General features: G+C 41.5%; 7 protein-coding genes across 8 annotated transcripts in view; 2 read left to right on the top strand and 5 right to left on the bottom strand.

Annotated features, from left to right (window-relative positions):
* Nucleotides 1-554: 554 nt before the first annotated feature.
* LOC117611617 (arylalkylamine N-acetyltransferase 1) lies at nucleotides 555-3684 on the bottom strand. Of its 2 annotated transcripts, none has more exons than XM_034339626.2 (4): nucleotides 2866-3684; nucleotides 2051-2553; nucleotides 1502-1747; nucleotides 555-1291 (listed from the first exon to the last, which is right to left on the bottom strand). In XM_034339626.2, the coding sequence occupies exons 1-3, from the start codon at nucleotides 2998-3000 to the stop codon at nucleotides 1540-1542; spliced, it is 846 nt and encodes a 281-aa protein (XP_034195517.1). In that variant the 5' UTR covers nucleotides 3001-3684; the 3' UTR covers nucleotides 555-1291; nucleotides 1502-1539. The 2 variants fall into 2 exon arrangements, with proteins under 2 accessions (XP_034195517.1, XP_034195519.1); XM_034339628.2 differs by having other exon boundaries at nucleotides 555-814.
* Nucleotides 3685-3900: 216 nt separating this feature from the next.
* On the bottom strand, nucleotides 3901-5698 carry LOC117611616 (uncharacterized). Its single transcript, XM_034339625.2, has one exon. The coding sequence runs from the start codon at nucleotides 5543-5545 to the stop codon at nucleotides 4655-4657; it is 891 nt and encodes a 296-aa protein (XP_034195516.2). The 5' UTR covers nucleotides 5546-5698; the 3' UTR covers nucleotides 3901-4654.
* Nucleotides 5699-6275: 577 nt separating this feature from the next.
* On the top strand, nucleotides 6276-7673 carry LOC117611635 (uncharacterized). Its single transcript, XM_034339650.2, has 2 exons — nucleotides 6276-7103; nucleotides 7201-7673. The coding sequence occupies exons 1-2, from the start codon at nucleotides 6332-6334 to the stop codon at nucleotides 7671-7673; spliced, it is 1245 nt and encodes a 414-aa protein (XP_034195541.2). The 5' UTR covers nucleotides 6276-6331.
* Nucleotides 7674-8311: 638 nt separating this feature from the next.
* Nucleotides 8312-9251, bottom strand: LOC117611618 (uncharacterized). The gene has a single exon (XM_034339629.1). The coding sequence runs from the start codon at nucleotides 9050-9052 to the stop codon at nucleotides 8312-8314; it is 741 nt and encodes a 246-aa protein (XP_034195520.1). The 5' UTR covers nucleotides 9053-9251.
* A 598-nt stretch (nucleotides 9252-9849) lies between these two features.
* LOC117611633 (uncharacterized) lies at nucleotides 9850-11128 on the top strand. The gene has a single exon (XM_034339649.2). It carries the CDS (start codon nucleotides 10337-10339, stop codon nucleotides 11126-11128), a length of 792 nt encoding a protein of 263 aa, XP_034195540.1. The 5' UTR covers nucleotides 9850-10336.
* Nucleotides 11129-16167: 5039 nt separating this feature from the next.
* Nucleotides 16168-17711, bottom strand: LOC117611570 (uncharacterized). Its single transcript, XM_034339534.2, has one exon. The coding sequence runs from the start codon at nucleotides 17014-17016 to the stop codon at nucleotides 16180-16182; it is 837 nt and encodes a 278-aa protein (XP_034195425.1). The 5' UTR covers nucleotides 17017-17711; the 3' UTR covers nucleotides 16168-16179.
* Nucleotides 17712-20067: 2356 nt separating this feature from the next.
* The window catches only part of LOC117611907 (uncharacterized), a 37519-nt gene continuing 34201 nt past the window's right edge, over nucleotides 20068-23385 (bottom strand). Inside the window, exons 4-5 of the mRNA XM_034340364.2 lie at nucleotides 22676-22927; nucleotides 20068-21960 (exon numbers count right to left, since the gene is read on the bottom strand). Of these exons, the coding sequence (XP_034196255.2) occupies nucleotides 21707-21960; nucleotides 22676-22927 (506 nt within the window). The 3' untranslated portion in view covers nucleotides 20068-21706. The remainder of the gene's footprint in view (nucleotides 21961-22675; nucleotides 22928-23385) is intronic.

Raw genomic sequence — 23385 nt, 5'->3', positions numbered from 1 at the left:
TATAGAGCTATAAAAGGGGTCCTGTTTAATCCGAAAGAATGACACCTCTTCTGATTAAAGCTAATTTACGCCGACTATTTAAAGTAATTTCCACGGTGGTCCGGCTCGGACAACCAGAATTTTTGCACCGTTCCTTTGGACACGTTTAAAACCCGTTAAATAAAGATTTATGTATGCGTTCGTCGTTTAATTGCGCCAATAAAAGCCGCACTTTGTAATTGCCGTTATTTCGTACCTTTGTGGAACGTCTCGTTTGATTCTGCGGGCGTGTTCGTTTTGTCAAAGGTAAAAGAGACTTTGTGCGGAACGTACATTTAAAACGCTCGAGGAATTAAGTCCGCTGGTTACCTATTGGCTTAACGTTTGCCCGGAAGCTAACAACGACGTTAATACTTAATGAGATAAAAGCGCACGGCGTATTGTTACGAGATATTTTATTACTTATAGCTTTGTGAACACAAACAAATATGTTTCACAACGACAAAGACGTAAAAGTTGTGATTTCTTTCTTTTTTTTAATCCTTATTCTTATATTATCATTAAGTTCAAAAAGTTTAATTGTAATTACTAATTTCCTTTCGAAATTTAATTTATTCTAAAGATTTTAATTTGTTACATAATTCTTTTATGATACAAACCCTGTTTTATGATACGGAGCATAGATGTTAGAACATGTTACCCTGCCACGTTTAATTGACGTTTCGCGATCGTCAAACTTCCGTTTCGCCGGCGGAACTTGGTAACGGAATTCGTTTCAGGTTCGAAACTCCATCGACATTTGTAATTCTACGGTCCAGGAAAGCGGAAGTTCTAGCTGAAAAGTCGGGACCGGCTTACAACTCAAATATGGCGAATTTCATTTGAACGTTACCGCGTTTTATTTCCTTTCGATTGGCGAACTTTCGCGGGCCTCGACAGATCGAACGGTCGATGAACCCGCGAAATTCTTCGTCGGTTTCGGTCTGTTTAAAAGTGATTTCCAATTCTCTGTCTCGCAACTTTCCTGACAGCTGACAAAAAGGGAGGTATTGTAGCAATAACGGCGAGACCGTTATGTCTAATGCGGAGATTGGCGCTAAATTATGCGAAACGTGATGCAATCGATCGAGTAACCAACAAGGTTGCGTCTAATATAAAAAGTACGATCCTAATTTTCACGTTTTGCATATTTCACAGAAATTTCAATTCTATAGCATACGAACGATAATTCAATATCTCGATCAATAACCTTGCACACGCGCATGTTTTGTCATTAATTTTCAATTGTTGACGATGCTGAGACAAAATCGATCTGAAATAGCAATTCAGCAATAGGAATTTCAAAATTTCGCAAATGTTGGAGATAACGTGAAATTCAAACAATGCTTCGGGCTCTAACAATGTCAATGCTGCAAGTTGATTCACGGGAAACAAAAGCAGTAATAGTTTCAATATTCGATGTTGATTTTAGCTGCGAGCTGTTGCATTGTTGCAATGAAATTATAATGTTTATTAACCATACCTAATACCATTCTATACGTAGCTAGATTCTACGTTCTGTCAAGCCGGAGGTGGCGTGACTCGTTTACACTTCTTATAAGGGAGAAGGAAGGTTTTGCAATATCTCAAGCGATCAACGAATACTTGACAATCGGTGTGCGGTTCCTTGACGCACTTGAAGACTACCTCACCGTTGTTCACATACTGGCTGAATGGTATCCTCCAAACTTCCTCCCATCCGAAACCACGGCATATTCTCGCGCAGTAACTGTGCATCAGAGAGAAGTTCTTTAAATCGAGCGAACCATAGGACACGAGGAAGAAATAAAACTTTCCGTTTCACTGCTGGAAATACGACGGTTATTTCTCTCTAAAAGGATTGTTGGAGAAGCGGACAAGTTACTCCGTTCGAAAAGGAATCGAAATAAAAGAATCTTTTTCCTATAAGACGATGAAAGTCACAAAGTATGTAATAAAAAAAGTAGTTGCATTTCTTGGCTGCATCTTTGCACTTGTGAAAAATTTGGGGTCTTAGAAAAGTATTATTAGAAGATCGAGTATTTCAGCTCACCTGTTGTTACAGTCCATTCGAAACAACCGATAACCGCAATCACGCGCCAGGATCCAACTTTCGTGTATAAGCCTCTGGGCGATCCCTAAACCGCGATACTCCTCGCTTATAGCCAAACTGGACTGCTCGAAGATGGTGTGGACACAGAAACGTTCCCAGACCCTCGCTGAATCCAGCACGTATGCATAGAACTCGATTACTTTACTAATGGGCTCGGTTTGGCAGCATTTCGCTAAATTGCACAACATTTGTATCTCTTGCGGGGTCGTCGGAGAGTTCAGTGCAGCGCCGATTATGCAATGTTCATGATTCTCCGCGATGAACGACAATCCGCACCTCACTAGATCGTCCATCATTTTCCTCCAGACCAGAGGAGCCTCTGTGCCGGCCAGACCCATGTTCACGATTGTTGGTTCGTCTTTATAGTACACGTCGCACATGAAGTCCACCACGTTGTCGTAGTCGGGCGGCAGAGCCAATCGCGTGATGTAAGCAGGACGATCCTGAAAAATAAAAAAATTACAATTAGAGGGTGGACGATGATTTTGATTGAAATTTTGAAACGTACAAAATTCAAATCACTGCTAAAAATTGAAATTAAATTGCCAGATAAATCCATGATGAAGTAGACGTTGGTAACCTGAACTCAATATTCAAAACGTCAAATAGTACGAGATCGATGTATTAAAATTCAATATTTTCATGCACATTTGGAAACGATCGCGATGCGTTGACAAGTGTCAAACGCTACGCAAACAGGTTAGAAACTACGATTTGCATAATAACTGGAGGGAACACATCGGAATTTCACTTACGGAACAAATTGTTTGCAAATTCCTCGGCGTGGAATGAAAATTAGCTCTGATATTTCCGAATCCGTTGCAATTCGAGGCTCGCTTGAGGCATTTGGCAACAGAATTCCCGAATGACTTCAACAGGTACGTTGCCATTTCGTTTCATCTCTTATTCGTTTTTCATAAAACAACATTCTCCACTCGACGTTTCACCTACTAAAGATTACATTCGACAAAGTTGGCTAACGATGTAGAAACGCAGACGTATGAGTAGAACTTGACTCGTATCGAAAGTTCTCGTTTCTTAATTCATCTATTCGCTGGTCGTTTCAAACGTCAACGAAAAAAATTAACCCAAATCGTCGATATCGATGGGAGATAAACCGAGGGCGTTAACAATAATCGGCCATCCAGCGCGAAATTGCATTAATATCGTAACAGAATATTTACCGCAAATTAATTCGATAACTCGTTTAATCGTCGCGAAACAAATATTAAACGCAAATTATCCACAAAATGGGACCAGGGATGGTCGAAAGCATAAATTATTTTTCAACACACCGTTAATCACCCTGATGTGTTTATCGTATTTCGATTTTAATTAAACCGACCTTGTTAATTACATAAATAATTGCGGTGTTCCTGTGTACATGTTTCTTTCGCTGGTATTGTACAAGTAAAGATCTATTTTCATTGAAAAATTAACATTTCAATTCTCGATGGGGGCACCGGTTGAACTAGATTCTGAAAGAGCAAGGTAGAGAATGATAATTCAAACACGGTTCTATTCATTCATTGTACGAAATGATATGGCAGCCAGCAGACTAGCTGATTTATGTATTACTCGCGGCGCGTTTCACCGTCGCCGATATACGGGCACCCACACGCGCCCGAGTTCACCACCCACGCCATCTTTGTCGGCTGACCTGTGCCCGACAGGTAAATACAATGAGAAGCAAAGGTGTGAGAGTACATCCATACGATTTTACACGCTCCACAAACGTCTGTACACTTAAGTATCATAGAGACAAGTGTATACCTACGATAAACGTACTGTACAAATTATACGCTCATATTTGTGCGCGTATGTGGGTCGAAGGAATAAAGGAGTGAGATAACGATTTAACCTTTTTCATTTTATAAATTTTTAAAACGCCTAATTTTAGTCAAAGCACCGTTTCGTAGTTTTGAGCCACGATTGATGCTCCAACGTTGTTCAAAGGTTAAATAAACGAGATTTATTAATATTATTAAGTCTGTATTAGATTTATTCCATCACCAACGTCGGTGTCATTTATATAGATTACTGGTATTGATATCAAATTGTATTGTTAAAGTATCGACACCCACTGAATAGTGATAATAGAATTAACAAGAGACACCGTTTCCATCGAACGATAAAAGGGGTCTTATCAAAAATAATTTCGCATGATAATTATTTCCGTCGAATTGGAGTAATTGATGAAGTCATTTCCACAGATGATTCTCGAATTATTTTGACCATCAGTGTGTCCGGATAATGAGTCACTATACAAATTACGTTAACAATCTACCATGGGGCATGCAATTATTCTCGATCATATTATACGTATACATTGCAATTGTACCAAGCACTCTCGTCAACATACGAGCAATGGATTAAATGAACGAATGAGAAATTAACGAACAGCAATTACAAGATTATTACATTAACAAACAAACCCCTCGTCGCTTTGCTTCGTGTTTTATTATAACAGAAAGCTAACGCTATTTCGTTTCGACCAAGCGAAATCTTTCACCCTTGTTTCTGCCTGGCGAACCCCTGAAAGTTTTAAACAAATCCATCGTGACCTTTGGTTTTTCCGTTCGCCCCGGAGTTCTTTGCCCCTTTCTCTTTCTGAAGTTCGCCCTGGTCGAAGCTACCACCATGAGAGTCACCCTTCTTGAACGTACCCTCGGTGGAGACGTGTCTTTCGTTGTATCGTCCGTGTTGCTTCGAATGCCCACCATGGTCATCGTTATCATAGAAATCGTGATTCTTTTTGTACTCGTCCTTATGATAAATATTGCGATAACCAGTCGCCACGCGGTCCACTTTATCGTTACTCTTTGCTGCATGAGAAACATCATCTGCGCTCTTACTCTTCTCTGTATGATGTTTCGAAACGCGATCATGATCATCATGAACCTTCTTCCTTCCTGCAGCATCGACATACTCGACTTTCTTCTTCTCCGTCAGATCATCGCCTGTTTCTTTGATCTCAACAGAAACCGTCTTCTGAGATTCGTTTTTATCATTCTTAGCCTCTGATCTTTGCTTTTCGGATGATTGTTGAGCGCGTCTAGTCTGAGCAGGAGCTTTCGAAGGTTGAATCTTTGGAATGTCTTTTACAATCTGTGTTTCAGCGTATTTTAATTCCATATGGTCGACTCCAGGAGGTTTCACTCTTTCGTAGTGAGCTGGTAGCATCTCGGCATCCGGTTCCAGAGGCAGAGCGAGATTCCTGCTCGGCCGGGGCTCCTTTATCGGAATCAGTTTCTTACCCATAAAATGAGGAGGATACTTGGCTATCTGTCCGTAAATAGGTTCCATCTCGATCGCTCTTAAATCGTGGATTCTCGGATTGATTACGTACACGCTGATACCTCGTGCATTGATTAATTGCACGCAAACGCAGATGAACGCGTAAAGGGTGTACCACCCTATCCCTAAGACGTTCATTCCGTCGACGGAGTATTCACGAATTAAATGGAACTTGGATGCATGCCGGGTATACGACTGGTTCCAAAGCACGCCGCTTTGTTGGTTCTCTTGCACTGTAATCGTGCTGCAATCAGTCCTGCTCTTTTATACGTCACGCGGTCCGCCCAACGATTCAATTCGATCGCCTCTCGCCCAGTGCTGTTGAAAGAATGTGTCCGACAGGATGTGGAGGTTTCGAGCAAACCGCGGTTTTCTGGGAAAGTATTTCTCGTCGCATCGACGTGGTTGAATTGGAACGATCGAAATACGATCTCAACTCCGTATACTCTTTTAGACATCAAATGTAATTTAAAGAATAATCATTTTGCAAATTATTTGTTTAAATAAAATTTCATTCAATATAACAACGAGCAAGAAATGACAGGAATCATAGATTTTACGAAACATCCATCAAAGCCACGAAGGAGCCGTTTTTTTCCAGAAATTGATATATCTGTCTAGGGATTCTCAAAGCTTGCGTTTCTATTATATCAGCGCTGGAAGCGTTCCCTTGGTATTACGCAAATCGCGACGATTCCGTAGAACAAGCAGACTGGCCAGCCGTCAATAACACGACGTACTTGAATTATCGAGCTCGACCATGGAATACTCGGTTCCACTCTGCGATCCCTTATTCACCCATCGAATCACGTTCTCGTGTGTATATAAGGCAATACGCCGTTTCATGGACACACCAGTGTACGTTCCAGTTGGACGTGAAATAACAGAGCAACAATCTCGTAGATCGAATCAGTTGTTACAAGCATGCTATCGAGAACGTTTTTAATATGTTACATATCTCTGGTTGTTCGGAACGATGCTGTGCCGACGAGAATCCAGCGTACCACGATGACCAAGACGAGATTCACCGATCTGGACGGTTCGGCGACTGGGTACACGTACAATCAGCAACAGGGAGTTCCGGTTTACTACGTGCAGTACACCAATCAAGGAAGTGGACGGTACTACCATACACCGGACACCGTGCACTACGTTCTCGAGTCCGCTGCACCTGTTGCATCAGCCATTCCTAAAACGACGCTGCATCAGCAACCCTACGCGACCGTCCACGATGTTCCGCGCACTATCCACCAGAAGCACGAAGAAGCTGCCAATTACGGCAACCAGCAATCGTTGAAACACGCGACCTCGCAACCACGTGCACCGTATTACGTTTCTGAGAAGGTTACACACGAAAGAGAGGAAAAGAAAGATACTTACGACGAGGACGTTGAAGAGGATCACGACGACGAGAAGAAGGAGCTAGATGACAGCGAGGAGGATGATGATGAAGACGTTCATGGTGATTCTAACGGTGGTGTGATAAAGTTCAATTATAGTGGTCGTGGCTCTGTCGATGGATCTTCTTTTGAACCTGCAGATGCCGAGGGAGAAGCTAAAAAACACTCTGAGCATGGAGAAAAGCACAAAGAGGAGGAACACGCCGAGCACGGAGAAAAGGGAGAGTCTGGGTATAAGAAAAGTGAGAAGCATAGCAAAGGTGAACAAGGTATAGATGATGAAGAACACCAGAAAGGTAAGTTAATAATGTTGAACGATAAAATTGGTGACTTTGGATTGGGATCATAATTTTTCATTGTCATAGTGTGTAATGATTGATTGTGAATCTATAGGATATTACGATATCAAAGGTGGACACAAAAAGAAACATCTAGATAAAGCTGAAGAACACGGTTCTCACGAGGAAGCAGAGGAAAGTAAGAAGAGCAACGATTATGGACAGTCGTCGTCGCATAAAAAAGGTCACAAGACAAGTGGCTACCACAACGTGTACCACAAAGACGAGTACAAGAATGAGACTGATTTCTACGACGAGGATCATAAAGAAGGACATTTCGACAAGCACGAGGAATTCGACAAGGGTTACAAGACAGCCGAGGGTGGTTCTAAGAAAGGTGGACACAATTCCTCAGAACAGGATCACGAGGATCGTGGAAAGAAAGGGTGGTACCAGAAGGGACATCGCGATAATCAGAATCAGGGTCATCAAGCTGAAGAAGGCGAGAAATCGTTCTTTGATGATCATGAGCATCATGATTCTGAAGAAGATTCTAAATTCGCCAAAACACACAAGTCCGAGCATTGATACAACTTCATAACTCTATTTGTTATCGTTTCATTTGTATGTAATAAAACAATTCAATGAGTTTATTATTTCTTCAATTTTCCTTGATATCATTTTTGTTGATACCTGATGCAGAAATTTCAGCCATTGCAGTGGACATATTATTACTCCATCAAATTAGGTAACTAATATAGAAAGTGTTATTGACCCAGTTTTTTGCGGAGATAAATGTGCAATGGCTCGTTCAGTGTAGAAAACGTGAGGTCATTGAACTATTGCAAAAATCGTTATCGATTGAAAAGTTATTGATTCGTCAAACACCACTGAGGCGTTGCCGATGAAGGTTTTGTAACAGTCGTGTTTCAATTTTTTTTTTTTCTTTTTGCATTGAACAGCCTGTGAAATCTTTGAAACGCTCGTTAGAATTTTTGTTCAAGTTTTCTGGGAGAAGCAAAAAGTATCGGACTGCAATTAAACCGAATCACCTAACAAGTGACGATCAATTCCTAATCCTATTTAAACAACAACGAAATTGTAAAAGATAGAAACTTTTATTCCGACCAAGTTAAATCGATCTGAGAATACATTTATTTCGTTCAGATACAAAGACCAACACAAACACGATGCTCAACAAACATAACAATCAATGAGATTGGCCCTTAATGACCCTTCTTAAAGCCCCACGACTTGTGATCATCGTGTCCTCCTTTCTTGCCGTGGTGAGAATGATGATGATGATGCTCGTCGTGGCCATCGTCGCTCTTGTGACCCTTGTGATCGTGATGGTGATGTCCTTTCTCATGGTGTCCCTTTTTACCGTAATGATCATCGTGTTCTCCATGGTCGTGATGTCCCTTCTTGAAGTGTCCGCCCTTCTCGTGCTCGTGCTCGTGATGATGGCCACCGTGATCTTCGTGATGTCCGGAATCATGGTGTTCGTCGAAGAATTCTTTATCCTTCTTGAACTCGTCTAACTTATGGACCTCATGGTGTCCCTTGGTTTTGTGCCCTTTACCATAATGTCCTTCCTCGTGGAATTTATGCCCCTTCTCTCCTTTCTCACCTTTGTGGTGCTCGTCATAATAACCATCTTCGTGATGATGACTCTTCTTGTGTCCTTCCTCTTCGTCGTAGTGTCCCTTGTGCTCGTCCTTGTCGTGGTGTCCCTTGTCACCTTTCTCGTGATGGTGAGAGGATTTGTAGCCTTTATCGCCGTGATCACCGTGCTTGTGATGATGATCCGAGTGGTGTTCGTCACCGCCGCCGTGCTCGTGATGTTCGTGATGATGGGAGGCCGCGACGGCTAGATCATCGTAATCCTCGCGGATCTCGCGGGCGTCGATCAAGCACTGACAGGCTAAGCACACGAGCAGCAGACAAATCGGCAATCGAAACTTCATGGTGGGGCGATCGATGGGAATTGATCAGCGGTATCGAAACGTTCGACTCCGTCGCTGCTTTCGGTATGATTAATCCGATCACCAGGCCCGGGTTATATATTCGAACGGGGTATAAATCGATATTAGGAAGCAACGACTCGGTCCTGGCTCCTTACACCGTTGCGAAAGTAACGTCTCCTTAACCCCTTTAGCTTGCAATTTGTCGATTTCAGTCGATCCAACGCCGTCGATCGAAATCGTTATGCAACGCCGATAGATATCGGCGTCTACGGTTGCCGAAACTATCCAACGGTTCTATTCCGAAACGGCACTTTTCTCTGCTTCCGCTTTCCCCGTGTCATCGTGCACCGTAACGACGATTCCATTTCGATTTTTATCGATTTCAAACAGGATCTAAGAATTATCCTACTGCATTTCGTTATCGATGTTTAATGATATATTTGTTTAATGATAATTGGCATGTTTATATTTTCTCCTTCTGGAAACGATACCAGAAATGTCATGTATTCGAACGTAACAGATTTTTATGGATGATAAGCATCTGTCGTCAGATGATTATCAGAGAAAATAAGTACAGTTACATTTATTGACATGAATGTACTTTCGTCGACCACAAAACAGATCAGACTGTGGTGCACCTTTTATGGAATTTCTCGACACGGTTGATCAGCACTTCCAGTAATGCAATCGCACCACATAAAATCACGACTAATTTCACCTGAATGCGTTCAAAACATCCTGAATCTTATCAACTGTAACAGAAATTCACGAGAAAAATACTGATCATTAGGGTACAATCACGAGCAAAAGAAATGAATAAACCATTGCATCATTTCGTAAAGAAATATTTTCTAATCGCAATGCTACTATTTTGTAATGTTCGTTATTTAATTATGAGAAAGACACATAATTGATGAAGTTCTTGCGTCGATACGTCTGTGGACATTTCGCTTTGTTTCTTATCAGCCATGCTAATTCGTATCGCAATTAATCCTTTTGCACGCAGCTGTTCATGATACGGTCACCTTTGTAGCGGATTCTATTCCACTGATGACCGTTTAACGTGCCTAATTTCTACTTTATGCAAAACAGTATTGGCGCGACGATATGAGCCACGGGCTGGTGACGTTTACGAAATAAGAATCCCGTGTAGTACCAGCGAGCAGCTGCGAAGGGAACGAAAGCGATTACGTATAAAACGCGAGCTATGACGGCAGGTATATAAGCTTTGCTTTAAAGCGACATGATCAGTCGATAGCACTCGTTGGTCTACAAAGTACCAACATGGCGAAAAGCTTGTGCCTCTGGCTTGCTCTAGCCATGGTTTGCGCGTGGCTCTCCCTGACCACCGCTAGGGAGATAAGGAACGAAATGGACCTAGAGATGGCGGCTAGTCATCATCACGGGCATCATCACGAGGAGGGCGGCGGTCATCATCACCATAGTCACCACGAGGACGATCATGGGGAAAAGGGTGAGAAGGGTTACAAACACCATCACCATCACGACAAAGGCGACCACGGCCATTATGGAAAGGAACACGACGAAGGACATCACGAAGAACACGGTGGACACAAGAAGGGCCACCATGACGAGCACGAGGAACATGGTCACCACCATGAACACGAGAAAGGCCATAAGGGCGAGAAGCATGGACACAAGAAGGGACACAAAAAAGGCGAGAAGACCCATGGTTATCATCACAAAGCTCATAAGGATGAATACCACAAGGAACACAAGTTCTACGACGACTACCACAAAGGTGGACATCACGAGAAACATGGCAATCACCATGGACACCACGAGAGCAAGGATGGGCATCACAAGAAGGGTGGCCATCATCATTCTGGTCATCACGAGGACCATCATGGAAAGAAGGGTCACTCTGATAAAGGACATTACGACGACGATCACAAGGGTTATCATGGTAAACATGGACACGACGAGCATCATTCGCACTATGAAGATTATGGTAAAAAGGGTGAACATCATGAAGGAAAGAAGCATGGTTATTCGAGCGGTGGTGGCGGCGGTGGAGGCCATGGTGGCGGTGGTGGCCATCATCATCATCATTGAAGAATGTAACAGTAACGATGTAACTGATGTAACCAAGTTTACTTATCACTGTTGCGCTGCTTGTTGGTTTTTTATTTCGTCGTTAATTAATTTTAAACGCCACCTTGAAATCTGTTGCGCTACTGTTTTAATAATAAAACTGTTCCTTGACAATTAAATTTCATTTCTTCACTCGATCGAACATACTTCCCTCTTATCCCAATTGATTCTAGCATAGATACCTAGATAGATCCACTTTTAAATGATTCAAAATGAAACAGCGACCCAATTATTTTGCTGAAACGTAAACGTTTATCTAAAGCGGAATGACGAATTCTACACTCACAGGAATAGAAACGAAGAAAAATACAGTGCGAGTCGAAGTAACGGCTGGTGAATCAATATATACCTTTCCAATTAATGGTATCGTCCAACTTTAGATACACATTCGCGACCGGTCAGTAGAAAATTAAAGAAGATCAATATGTTATCTGTACGTGAAGCTTTGCTAGTGGTACTTCTGGTCGCAAATAGATACTTCTGACATAAACCACGAGAAGCTGGAATTAGCAGTTCATTTGCATACGAAAGGATTTAACCGAATTTCTAAAAATATAATTGCAGTCGCTTAAATTGGGATTATAAACAATCATTATATAAAGGACCATCGCAAAAAATAACATACTTTATGAAGAGTGAAGAGACTAAATAAATATGAAAATTGAAAAGAATTTTGAGATACAGTAATACGGTTCAAATTTATTTGTGATAAAGAAATCCAGATATCATAGATTTTATCTCATTATATTCAACGTGAATTATTACCGAGAGTACTTTTTAGTACACTGTGAGTTCGACGTATATCAGGATGACAAATCCTATTACTTGACTGTTCATAAATTCCTTTGATTATTAATAAATCTTCACGTCCCATTTATCCATCAACTACCACTATCGATCACATCGATGAACAAAATATATACCCCTGTAATATCATTCATTTCCATGCCGACGTCGATTTCAGGTCTATAAAACTTTTGTTCGATTTGTCATAAAAATACGACGCTTAACAAGTTTCGTGACAAACTGTTATTAAAACTGTGCTCGGCAGAAATGGTCTCACCGCAGATGGGCTCAATTTAAAACGATGTAATGAGGTGCAAGCTGTCCAGAAGGAAGAAGAAAACACGAGCTATGTCGAATCACTAAAATTAAATGTAGCAATTTCGTAACGGCAACGTCTTCTCGTAGCTCGAAGAAAGAGATTAATTGCCGATGTGCCGTTGATCAATCGCGTATACCCGCTGCAGTCGGTTAAATCGAAAAGAAAGTCTTTAATCGAGACCGATCGAATTTGCTCGACGAAGAAGTCCACTCCACTCCTCTTGTTTCCGGCTTTCCAGCAAAAAACCTCACCACCATTCCGAACCGTGGAAAGAAAGGCTTGTAATTCGACGATCGTGCACTCGACGAAATACGATGTGTCGGACGTGGTTGTTCAATGTTCATCCTCGATGTTTTCACCTAATTCACAGTATTTCGTTGCATCATTTGTAAAACGTACGATGAAACGTACATTTTCATCCTTATAAATTTATTTTATATTTCCATATTGCTAATTGGCCATCAACGATTCTCCGGAAAAAAAGAAGGAAAAACTTAGTGAACACTGTTTCTCTAACGAACACTGAAGCGTATCGAACGAAAGTGGAAATCGATAAATCGAGTACCTATCCTCGGATTTTCTCGAAACAAACCAGAGTCGATAAAAAAAAAAAAATCCTAGTTACGCCAATGGCTGAGACACGGGTAATTTTTCACGCTGTTCCTATCGTAGTTCTTCCGTGTCTCTCGTCGACGTTCGAGAGTACTTATTAACTTGTTCGAATCGCTATGTATTCTCGCGCGATCGATCGGAAGTACCAACGAGACGGATGCTTCCGGCCCCTTTAACAGGCCGTTGTGTTCGCGTATGATGTCCGCCTCCAGCATAGATGTTCCTTCTTTTCTTTTCCAAGTTGCACGACCACTCCAATTAGATTAATTAAGCCAGCCACACGTGCGCGCATCTCGGTATGAAACAATGGCCAGGGTGTGTTTCAGGGACGAAGGGAGGACGGAATTGTCACACGCCAGAGAATTTCAAGTAGAACCGCTCGGTTGTATGCAATCTCCGGCCGAGAATGGGCGAGCTCGATCAAGCTGGCTCGCCGAGCATCCCGGGCTTCGCCCTGAAAGAAGCGTATAAAGCTCCGTTAATCCGTGTCCGGTGCACCGGAATCCAGTCTAGATAGACCCACAAATGGCCACGGCAATTTCATTCGCACTGGGTGGAATCGTTAATCAAACCCCGTGCCACGGTGAATGCGCTAGATGCTACCTAGACTGTTCTCGTTCACTCGTCGCTGACCACCTCTGTGTTTTCTCTTTCTCTTCCTCTGTGTACGTACGTGATTGTATGTACACACAGAATCGCGTGATTAAGCGAGAATACTGCTAGTGTGAGAAAAAAAATGGGGTAAAGGGTGAAAGATACAGTAGCCCGCAAAAGTTTCGTACCGCCTAATTCCTGGTTACAATCCTGGATATTTCAATATTTTCAAGTTGAAATCACTGATGAATCTCCTCTTTAGATATTTAATTATAATTTAATAGAAATTCTTTAGAAAATCGTGAACATTAATTCGAATTTGGATAAAACAATTTCCCTGGACAAATAGTCGTTGCTGGTTGAAATAAAAAAAAAAAAGCCATGGTGGAAATGGCATGAAAAAGTTAAGTGAATTTTATTTCTCTATTTGATACCTAGCTGGCGACAATTCGTTCACGTAGAAGTAACAACTAGGGAACAACTTTCTCGTCTAATTTATAAAAGCGTAGTTAACACGGAAACATTCTGTCCAAACCGGAACGGGATTATCTCGGCGCAGTTCCGCTCGATTTCAGTCGTTCAGTTAGCCCTCATTTATCACCGTGTTACTTTTTCACCGTGAAAGTTGCGCAAATTAAATCGACCTTTGAAATGCGTGAAACGTTTCCACGAATATTTTGCCCATTCACCCCCTATTAGTTGAAATAACACGTTGTACATATTCAAAGAATAATTAATTACCTAAATTCAACTACTCGAAGCTCCATTTATTTTCCAGTGTTTTTAATTAACTGAAGGTGTCTGAAATGATTATAATATCATTATCGAATATTTTTACCGGTTAATCGAAAATCGATCGATTTTATTCACGGTACGCTAATTATAATTGAGTTCTCGCCGATAATTGAACGAAAACTGGCACGTTTACATCGTAACAAAATTACGAGGTGTTACCTATAATGTGCGCATATTAAAGCTCTGCATTGTTGTTTGTTGTATATGATACTCGTTCATTAACCAACTGATTAAATTCTTAATTAACCGATCGACGAGATCTCTTTGTCCCTATGTAACCATGTTTTTGTTATTAACGAACAGGAAGATATAATTGGAAGCATGTACCGTCAAATCTGTACATGTTTCTTGGTTTTTCGAGCAAAAAATTCAGGGTACAGATAGTTAACTCATTCTCCACGATCAACGGATTAAAATTTCACGATTTACCCTGGAGACCGTCGATCGATGTAACCCGCAGACGTTTACCAGACGAGTTGAATTAGTAAGCTAAAGCAAGACCTTCTGGTACGTCTGACTTATTAATTCGCCAGATATCACGTGAACGTCGTCGCCGAATAGTTCGCAAGGTTTCGTTTTAATAAAATCGTGTCGCGAACGAGGTTATTAAATGGAGTTTATAAGCTGGCACGCGAGTAGAAGGCAACGAGAATTTAGAATGCGAGACGAGGACAGTGGGATCGTTTAAATTACTCATGTAAACTCGGGTGAAAATGTGCGACAAGAATACGAAAATCCAGTATACGGATTTCGTTTTCGAGGAAACATTTGAAATTAATTATGGAAAATCGAAATTTCTCATTCCTCTCGCGATTGCTCGCTTGCTTTTGCACCGAGCACTCTATTTTTCCTTCTCGTTAATACGTCGACGTTTCTCACGAGCATGACGCCGCGCAAATGCTAGTAGGTATGTATTTTCATCGCGCTGCTAGGTGTAAATAAAGCTTTCGAAGAGTGCGGGATTATACAGAGACAGACTGGCGGATAGGTAAACAGAAAGAAACACGATGGAAAACGCTCGTGCAAACAGCGACGCTATTAATGTGAACGTAGATCAAGGAGAATGAGGTGAATGCGATGAACACGAAAGGAATTTATACGACAGCGATATTAATCGGGCTATAAAGTGCATCGATAAACTTCTGTTGTACCATGAGTCTTTATTCTTAATAAGTTGACTGTTAGGGGGTCGATGATATTATAAATTTACTATAATTGAGGATTAAATTGCAAGATAAAATCATTTTTACGTAACCAAATTCCAGGAACTTAATGGGGCTCGTTAGAGGTGCTTTTGTCACGCTGAAACGATAAACGATGAAAATTTCATCGAAAATTCGAAAGAGAATAGCGACGCGTCTTACTTTGATTAATGGTGATACGTTACGGGATGAATATGAGGCGAAGAGAAACTTATTCTCGGCATTGAGGGTAAAAAGGAAAGAAAAGAACACGAGACACAGTATAGTTGCTCGTTTTGCTCCTGCAACTACGTCCTGACCCGTGTATTTATATAATGTATTTACACAATACCGGCCACGATATATCGTCCCGCGATACATTATTTCACCGTCACTTTGGAAAAACTTAAGACTGACAGCTGTGAAATATTCGAGGTATTAAACGCGAGCAGCACAAATACTGTTCTGCTTTTATAAGCGAAAAACATAATTCCGTAAAATATGTTACAAAAGTAGCCACGTCGGTGGATAAACAGACTTTCTTCCATCTTCCAAGAAATTACGAAGCTACGAAACCAAATTTTTTCTTTTAATACAAATATTCCATTTATATCTCTCTTTTTGTATTTACAAACGCAACAGTAATAAATAAATAAAAATAAACGGCATGAAAGCCTAAGAAAATGAAAAGTTCAAAATGCAACAACACCATAGAAATCCACTCTTCAACCCTTGTGACCTTTACTGTATCCAAATTTCTTGCCAGCATGTTGGTCACCCTTTTTCCCATAAGAATCGTGATGACTGTAATGTTCATCGTGTCCATGCTTCCCATGATGACCTTTGTGTTCTTCGTCGACATGACCCTTGTCGTGGTGTCCTTTTTTCCCATGATGGTCCTCGTGGTAACCGGAATGATGATGACCACCCTTCTTGTGTTGTCCCTCCTTCTTCTCATGGTGACCATGGAAGTCGCCGTGTTTCTTGTGGTGTCCCCCTTTGTGGTAATCATCGTAGAACTTGTGTTCCTTGTGATACTCATCTTTATGGAATTTATTATGATAGCCCTTGGTCTTGTGACCTTTCTTATGACCCTTCTTCTCCCCGAACTTGCCACCCTTATGACCTTTCTCACCCTCGTGGTGCTCGCCATACTTTTCGTGCTCGTCGTGGTGTGCCTTTTTATGGCCACCGTGTTCCTCGTGATGGCCAGCGCGATGCTGCTTGTCGTGCTCACCCTTGTCGTTCTTATCGTGATGATGATGACTCTTGTAGCCTTTCTCATCCTCTTCGCCGTGCTCCTCGTGATGATCCGAGTGATGACTCTGACCGCCGCCGGACTCGTGTCGATGGCCCTGATGCCCCGACGCAGCGGTCACGAGATCGTCCTTCGAATCGCCGACCTTCGTGCTTGCACTCGAAATTTCGGACAATACCGTTTGAGAAGCATCGTTATCTTCTATTCGAACGTCTCGACGAACGCGAGGTACGTTTAATTCTCGAGCTTGGTATGTTTGAAGTAGAAATGCGAGGAGAACGATAGGTAAAACGGCGCGCAGCATCTCGAGTCGGCTTCGACACGATCATGCGACTGACGACCACGTCGTCAAGAATTGACACTTAAATATCCACGGTTCGGTTACTCTATCAAGGGGCATCCGATTCTTCCTGCCGGTTTCACTTTCATTCGTTCGACCGCAAACCTTCGTCGACGCTGCTCCAGCTTTCACACTTTCTTGAGCTTGTAACGAACTGTTCTGGTCGAAAAACAGGAATCGTTCAACTGTTGAATGTGACGCAAGATCGATCCAAGTTTTTCCTTTGTCACTTGTATAATAAAGGCGGAAATTATTAGCTAATGATTTCTATCAAGTGTTGAAAATGGAACGATTGGTAAATGTACGATGTGTAAGAAGGTTCTGGTTGAAATTTGTCACACAGATTCGTTCTTCTAGTTGCTAATTATAATTTCACGGATTTCGTCGAGCTATATGTATCGCCATTAGTTTCGCTAACTTTTCAACCATTTGTCTCGCCATTGCTGACGACCTTATCTTAGGACTTTGGAAATTTCCCAACATAGCTTCGATCTATGCATCTCAAAGGTTAGCACAGGTAACAAGAATCTCTGGAGCTCGCAGAATCTCTCTGAGTATCGTTAAATCGATTGATGAAGCGACCATTCGAATGCACAAAACTTTGTCGGAGTTCATCAAGCTCATTCAGTTAAGTGTTCCTATATGCTTAAGCTTGGAAGATTTAGTTAATGTAAAATGTAATAAAGAATATGTAAAAGAGGAGAGAAAAAGGCGTTTCGTCTCAGGATGGTCTGACAAACTCGTCAGTGGGGCTGACAACAGACGATCCCTGCCCCAGACACCTATCATACCGCAATCCTGAACTTTTATATGTATAACTGCATGCCGGGCGACCACTTGCGAGAACACTATCACCGATCATCTCGCCGCCACCTAGCGGTCCCCGGCCCGGACTAAAAGCATCCGGGGCGACGAAACCCTCCTCTCCCCCTCCACTTAAATGGCTACAAATAAAATATTTTATTCTAATACTATCCCTTGAAATACTATTTTCTCAAAAAATTGCATATCTAATTTTGCCTAAATTGAATCAATTAATCAACATCGTTCTGTCTAACGAATCGGCTTCGAGTTCTTTAGCAGGTCGTTAAAATTCGCATCAGGTGCCGATGTATAACCCAATAGCAGCTCGTTTCCTGTTCGCTCGATACAAAGTCGAGTTTTCTTTACGGCTACTTATTCCGCGACGCGCATCCACCTCCATCCAGCTTCAAGTTGATCTCCATTGCAAATCAGGTGAGCCGAATTCGCAGTTTGAAACGGTGATCGATAGATTCAGCCTCTTTACGACCTTATTTGGCAGGCAGTTCGGCTAGAGATTGGCTCCTCCAGCGTTGGCGCTGCATAATCAAGATAAAGATTGGTTACTACCCTGCTTCTCCATCGGCCTCTCCTTTAGACAGGGAGAAAACCGGATACCGGAGGCTCTGCCAACTTCGATTTGGACTCGGCGTCGTCGTAACGGAGATTAGATTAGGTGGTGTTCCCTTTGGACCTTCCCAGATGGAGAAATTGCTTTGTAAGCAGATCCAACGACGCTGGATCGCCGCTGAAGAGTATCTAGCCCTTTCGTTTGCGAAAGAACAGGCCGCCGACTATTAAATTAAGCCTTCAAGTGCCACTGGTTAATTCGAAAACATTTCAACTAAGTGCTGCTGCTACTTGCAACTTTTTACTATGCGATAAAGGCTAATGAGTCTGAAGTCCGAACTCTGAAGGTGCATCTTCACTTAATAGTAAATCTGACAGTGAAATGTCATGAAAACTAAAAGTTGTATTGTAAATTCACAGGAATCCAGCATTTTTTACACTGTACTTTTGTTTAATGAATAAAATCACTGGACAGTGGAGCTGGCACTATCTCTTGAAACACTAATGAAATTGTCCTCTAATTCGGAGCCACTCCAGAAGCTCTGTTCACGAGCGAGAAGAAGGCTAACTAACATTGACATTCGACTATTCGATTTGGTTGTTACGAGGCGTACGAGGTGATTCTGGTTAAGTACACTCGAACGTGAATTGCGTGCACGTTCGAAAGCGTTTCGGATTCGAGAACTATTCACTCGTAGCAACAAGTACGATCGAATTTAACGCACCATGAAATTTTTGAGGTAATTCCGTCTGATTCGACCATTTATCTTTTACGGTCTTCATCGAACTTCGAGCTTCCAATTGACACGCCGTAAGTGATATTTCGTAGTACTTTAATGTCATCAAATTTAATCACGACTTTACATGTTTCGAATCTGATAAGCATTTGAAAATTTATTCGCTGTTTCGTTATCATGACCGCAGCAACATGCAAAAAGTTCATCGACTACTGTTCGCTGCTATTGTTCGCGAATTCGGCTAGCTGCGAATTAGACGAGTCTCGCGATGACAGAAGAATCATCCTTCGTCACGCGCAGCGTTTAACGATAATTATCTCGCGCAATTAACGAACCGATTCCCTGCCGTTGGTCGTCCCGAAAGTTTCCTCGTTATAAATAATTGCAAAATCCGTCGAGGAACGCCGCTGTTTCCCGCACCGTCGCGTCAAACGTCGCTGCTAGCGAGAAAGCTGATGCGATCGTCGCGTGACCGAGCGTACTTTTTAACGAACACTCCGCTGATTCTTCGGTTCAACCCTATGCTAATGGCGTTCCCCGGACTTGTACTACCGTTCTCCTATCTTCGCCAACCTCTGCCCGCCGTTTAAACAGCTGTCGTTGTTTTTGTATCTTTGTATAAAAGGGATAACATGGCGAGAAGCATTCTTTCGAGCGCTTTCGATACGTTTGCTTCTGATACGTTATCTATTTATGGATACTTTGTTCAACCCTTTCGTTACCAATGACTATAGTCGGTCACAAAATATCAGGGGGTTAATTAACTACACAGCCGACTACACTGAAGTGGATATTATAATTCAAATAAGATTAAATTTCCAATGAGCTCAACATGGCGAAATGGTTACATCGAACCAGAACGATGTTAAATTGAAAAAAAAAGAAATGAAGCTACGTAGTTCCTTTCTTACGAAATAAATTGATTCCCTGCCAACTGTTCTTTCTCTTTATTTCCCATCCTTTCGACAGGTCAGCGAAAAACAGTTCTCGAATAAATTCTCTTTGCTATCTTTATCATCGATCGAGCTTGCCTATGGTAAACGCGTTGAACGGTTTCAGTTACGCGAAACTGTTTCTCATCAAGAACGAAATTAGCCATCTTGCTAAGTACAATTGTCCACTTGTCGCTTAATATCGTGGTGTAGGAATGAATTAGCCGCTAATAATCGGCCATAGATGGACAATGCTAATGTAACGAGCTTCGACGAACAACAGAGGACCGTGACTGATTGCAATTTAGATCGGCTCATCAATGTGGTACAAGCGTAATACCATTAAATCTCACAATAACGATACACCACCTTTGTACTGCATCAAAATTACGCGCTGAATTCGTTACGAGTATTTCTGAACTAATTGGTACCCGTGTTATTGGGAAGCAACGATTCAACTATCGATAGATAGCACGAGAGTGGAGAGGAAATTTCAACTCTTAATTGCATCAAATCGTGTCGATCAACTTTTGATAACATCCCCGACAGCGATGTTTCTGCATTAACTATTGATTGGATATTTGATAATAATATCGAACGGGCATAATCGTAATTTCAATCGCAATCGCATTAACAGATAAAACAATCAGTACATGCTATCATCGAGTTTTCTTTCATAATAAAGCTTTCGATTCAACGATTTTACAATTTTTCTGAAAAAGTTCAGTGACCTAATGATAGTGTATCTTTTTTATTATTTTTTATTCACGCTTTTATAGACCTTTAAACAAGCTTGCACGGTTATTGAAATTTGAATGGTTTTTTTTTCAATATTCGAGCATCATTTGAGTGCAGACTTTTATTTATTAGAATTATTGAAATAGAAAAAAAGATTTAATGGCAGCTCGAAAACTCGCGTACCCTCGTTGATATTTTTTTGTACATGTATAATACTTCCATTTCAGCTAGCTGACTCGTCAAGATTTCGTTCCTTAATTGCTGCAGAATATGTTGGATTACATTTTTCAAGGATCACTCGTCTGCATCTGGTGCTCCATGTCCAAGAAGCACTCATGCTGTGCGTAATTTACAACGAGGTTTCATGTTGGAGAAAATCGAATTCGAAAGTATACGAAGTACATTTTCGACGTAAAAAATGAATATTAGAGCTCGCTCTATTTTATACTTAAATTTTATCGATATTTTATTTTATTTAAAAGCTATCGTATCACACAAAATATCACTTTCCCTTTCTTCTTCACCACAAATCTCAATAGATTATCCCAACAATTTACAAGTTAAAGAAACCCACTTCTTTCAACCCATGAACGTGTTCAAAGAACGTTTAGTTTCCAACCATTACCCTTCTAATTTACGAGCAACCTATGCTCAGAAATGGTACCAATGCGTTCTTTCAAACCGATAACCACACTAACTAGGATAAGCTTTATCGAGTGTACAGAAACACAAGAAAATCAACCTGCATCGTACCTTCCCAGGTTGCAAATCTCTCAAAGAAGCTCGAAATACAGTCACGACTGGAAGATAGCTCCATTGTCTAAAGGTTTCGAGTAGAACGGCAGACAAGTGGAAAGCAACTCAGTCGGCTAAGGATTAATAGTAATGGCCTCCCTGGTCTCCTTGTTCGTCCCCGTAGTCTCTCGAGTAGGAGCTGTGGCTTTCGTAAGAACCATGGTCACCGTCTTTGGTTGCATAGCCCTCGCTATGACCGTAACTCGAGGATTCTGGTCCATGATCCGTGTAGTGAGCACCCTCGCTATAACCACTGTGATCACCTTCGACGTGTTCGCCGCTGTGATCTCCATGGTCCCCTTCGTCGGCTGTATAGTGAGAATCCACGATGGTACCTGAAAAAAGAAAATTCACAAAAAATGTTAGCGCGATGAAGAGAAGCCTAATATAACGGACAGCGTAAATTGATTCAATTTACGATCGTTTAGACATCGAAATATGACGCTCGGAGGATAAAAGGTAGGAAACGAGCCGTCGGTGATGCTGCAAGCGGTCGGAACAGCGTCCTTCGATGAAATAATTAGTAAAATGGCCATGCGCCTCGTTAAAATTAGCGACAAGCGACAACGTCAATGTGTTCGGTTAATATCATTATCCCGATGGTATAGTTTTATCGGCAATCGATAGCCGAGTCGTGCGAACTTTGCGAAAGAGAACTTGCGAGAGACGTTCATTAAAGTATCCTGTGGGATTAATGGCGCGGATCTGCTTTACGAACGATGTTTACCCAGCGATATTTACTGCTGTTTTCTCCAAGAAACAACTTCGGGATTAACTCAAAATTAGTGTCTACCTTAAGCCACTTGGGGAACATTAATCAACCGTATGACAGGGGTACTAGAAAAATTTTCAATTACCTTCCATCCCTTAATACCATCGAATATAGATCGATTCATGCCATCGACCTCCAAATATAAGCGGATATTTTTGAAAAATGAAATCTTATTTAGAAAGAAAAATTCATGTTTACAAGTTCTCTAACGAGACACGAGATCTCCTACGTTTCCGTTGTTGTAATTACGTGATTCAAGTTGCGCAGTTTCATTGTACCTGCACCCTCGTAGTCGCCACCCTTGCTGGAACGAGACGCTGCAGCCACGTTGTGGCCACTTTTCTTGTCAGCCTGCGCTTTGCCGTAGGCAATGTGCTTCTCGAATGCGTACTTGTCGCCATCCTGCTTGTGGAAGGTGTCGAGGTTCTTGTATCCGTGATTGCCCTTGCTAAAGGTTGCTTTCAAGTAACCCTTTTCACCCTCCGCGTCGCTGCCGTACGTCTTGTAGTATCCTCCTTCGTCCGACTTGCCTAAAACCATGCTTGTTATTCTAATTAGGTAACTAACAAAATCTCTAATAAAACAGCTCATCCTGTAGAAATTCACAAAAGAATCGTATTAATTAATTTCAACCGGTCTTTGATAGGAGCCGATCTGTTTATTGCGATAATAAAATAATCGACACACATTTTGTAGAAACTCTTGTTTTTGTTGAATGAAAGTTATCGAACGCAGATTCTGCACGTTTTGTTTCGGATAAATTTATTGAAACCTTCTGTTCAACACTTTCGAGTGGAAAGATTTGTATACGCATTGTGACGTGTTGATAATGTTTCGAAGAACGAAACTCATCGTTTGTTGAATTTTTCCGTGGACAAACATTTTCAATTTTATTCTATACTTTCAAACTCCTCGTGTGTTTCATCGTTCCCAGTTATAAATAAACTGTGATATCGATAAAGTGGTGCGAAAGGTTCATTAATTATTC

Source organism: Osmia lignaria, chromosome 10, assembly GCF_051020975.1.
Source record: "Osmia lignaria lignaria isolate PbOS001 chromosome 10, iyOsmLign1, whole genome shotgun sequence".
In the NCBI taxonomy this organism is placed as follows: domain Eukaryota; kingdom Metazoa; phylum Arthropoda; class Insecta; order Hymenoptera; family Megachilidae; genus Osmia; species Osmia lignaria.
This window is presented reverse-complemented; position numbering and strand designations above follow the sequence as displayed.

Coding starts and splice junctions, on each gene's coding strand:
- LOC117611617 (XM_034339626.2), bottom strand. CDS start 3,000: ATGGCAACGTACCTGTTGAAGTCATTCGGGAATTCTGTTGCCAAATGC. Junction 2,554..2,865: donor ATTTGCAAACAATTTGTTCC/GTAAGTGAAATT, acceptor TTTATTTTTCAG/GATCGTCCTGCTTACATCAC. Junction 1,748..2,050: donor CGAATGGACTGTAACAACAG/GTGAGCTGAAAT, acceptor TCTGATGCACAG/TTACTGCGCGAGAATATGCC.
- LOC117611633 (XM_034339649.2), top strand. CDS start 10,337: ATGGCGAAAAGCTTGTGCCTCTGGCTTGCTCTAGCCATGGTTTGCGCG.
- LOC117611570 (XM_034339534.2), bottom strand. CDS start 17,016: ATGCTGCGCGCCGTTTTACCTATCGTTCTCCTCGCATTTCTACTTCAA.
- LOC117611618 (XM_034339629.1), bottom strand. CDS start 9,052: ATGAAGTTTCGATTGCCGATTTGTCTGCTGCTCGTGTGCTTAGCCTGT.
- LOC117611616 (XM_034339625.2), bottom strand. CDS start 5,545: ATGAACGTCTTAGGGATAGGGTGGTACACCCTTTACGCGTTCATCTGC.
- LOC117611635 (XM_034339650.2), top strand. CDS start 6,332: ATGCTATCGAGAACGTTTTTAATATGTTACATATCTCTGGTTGTTCGG. Junction 7,104..7,200: donor TGATGAAGAACACCAGAAAG/GTAAGTTAATAA, acceptor GTGAATCTATAG/GATATTACGATATCAAAGGT.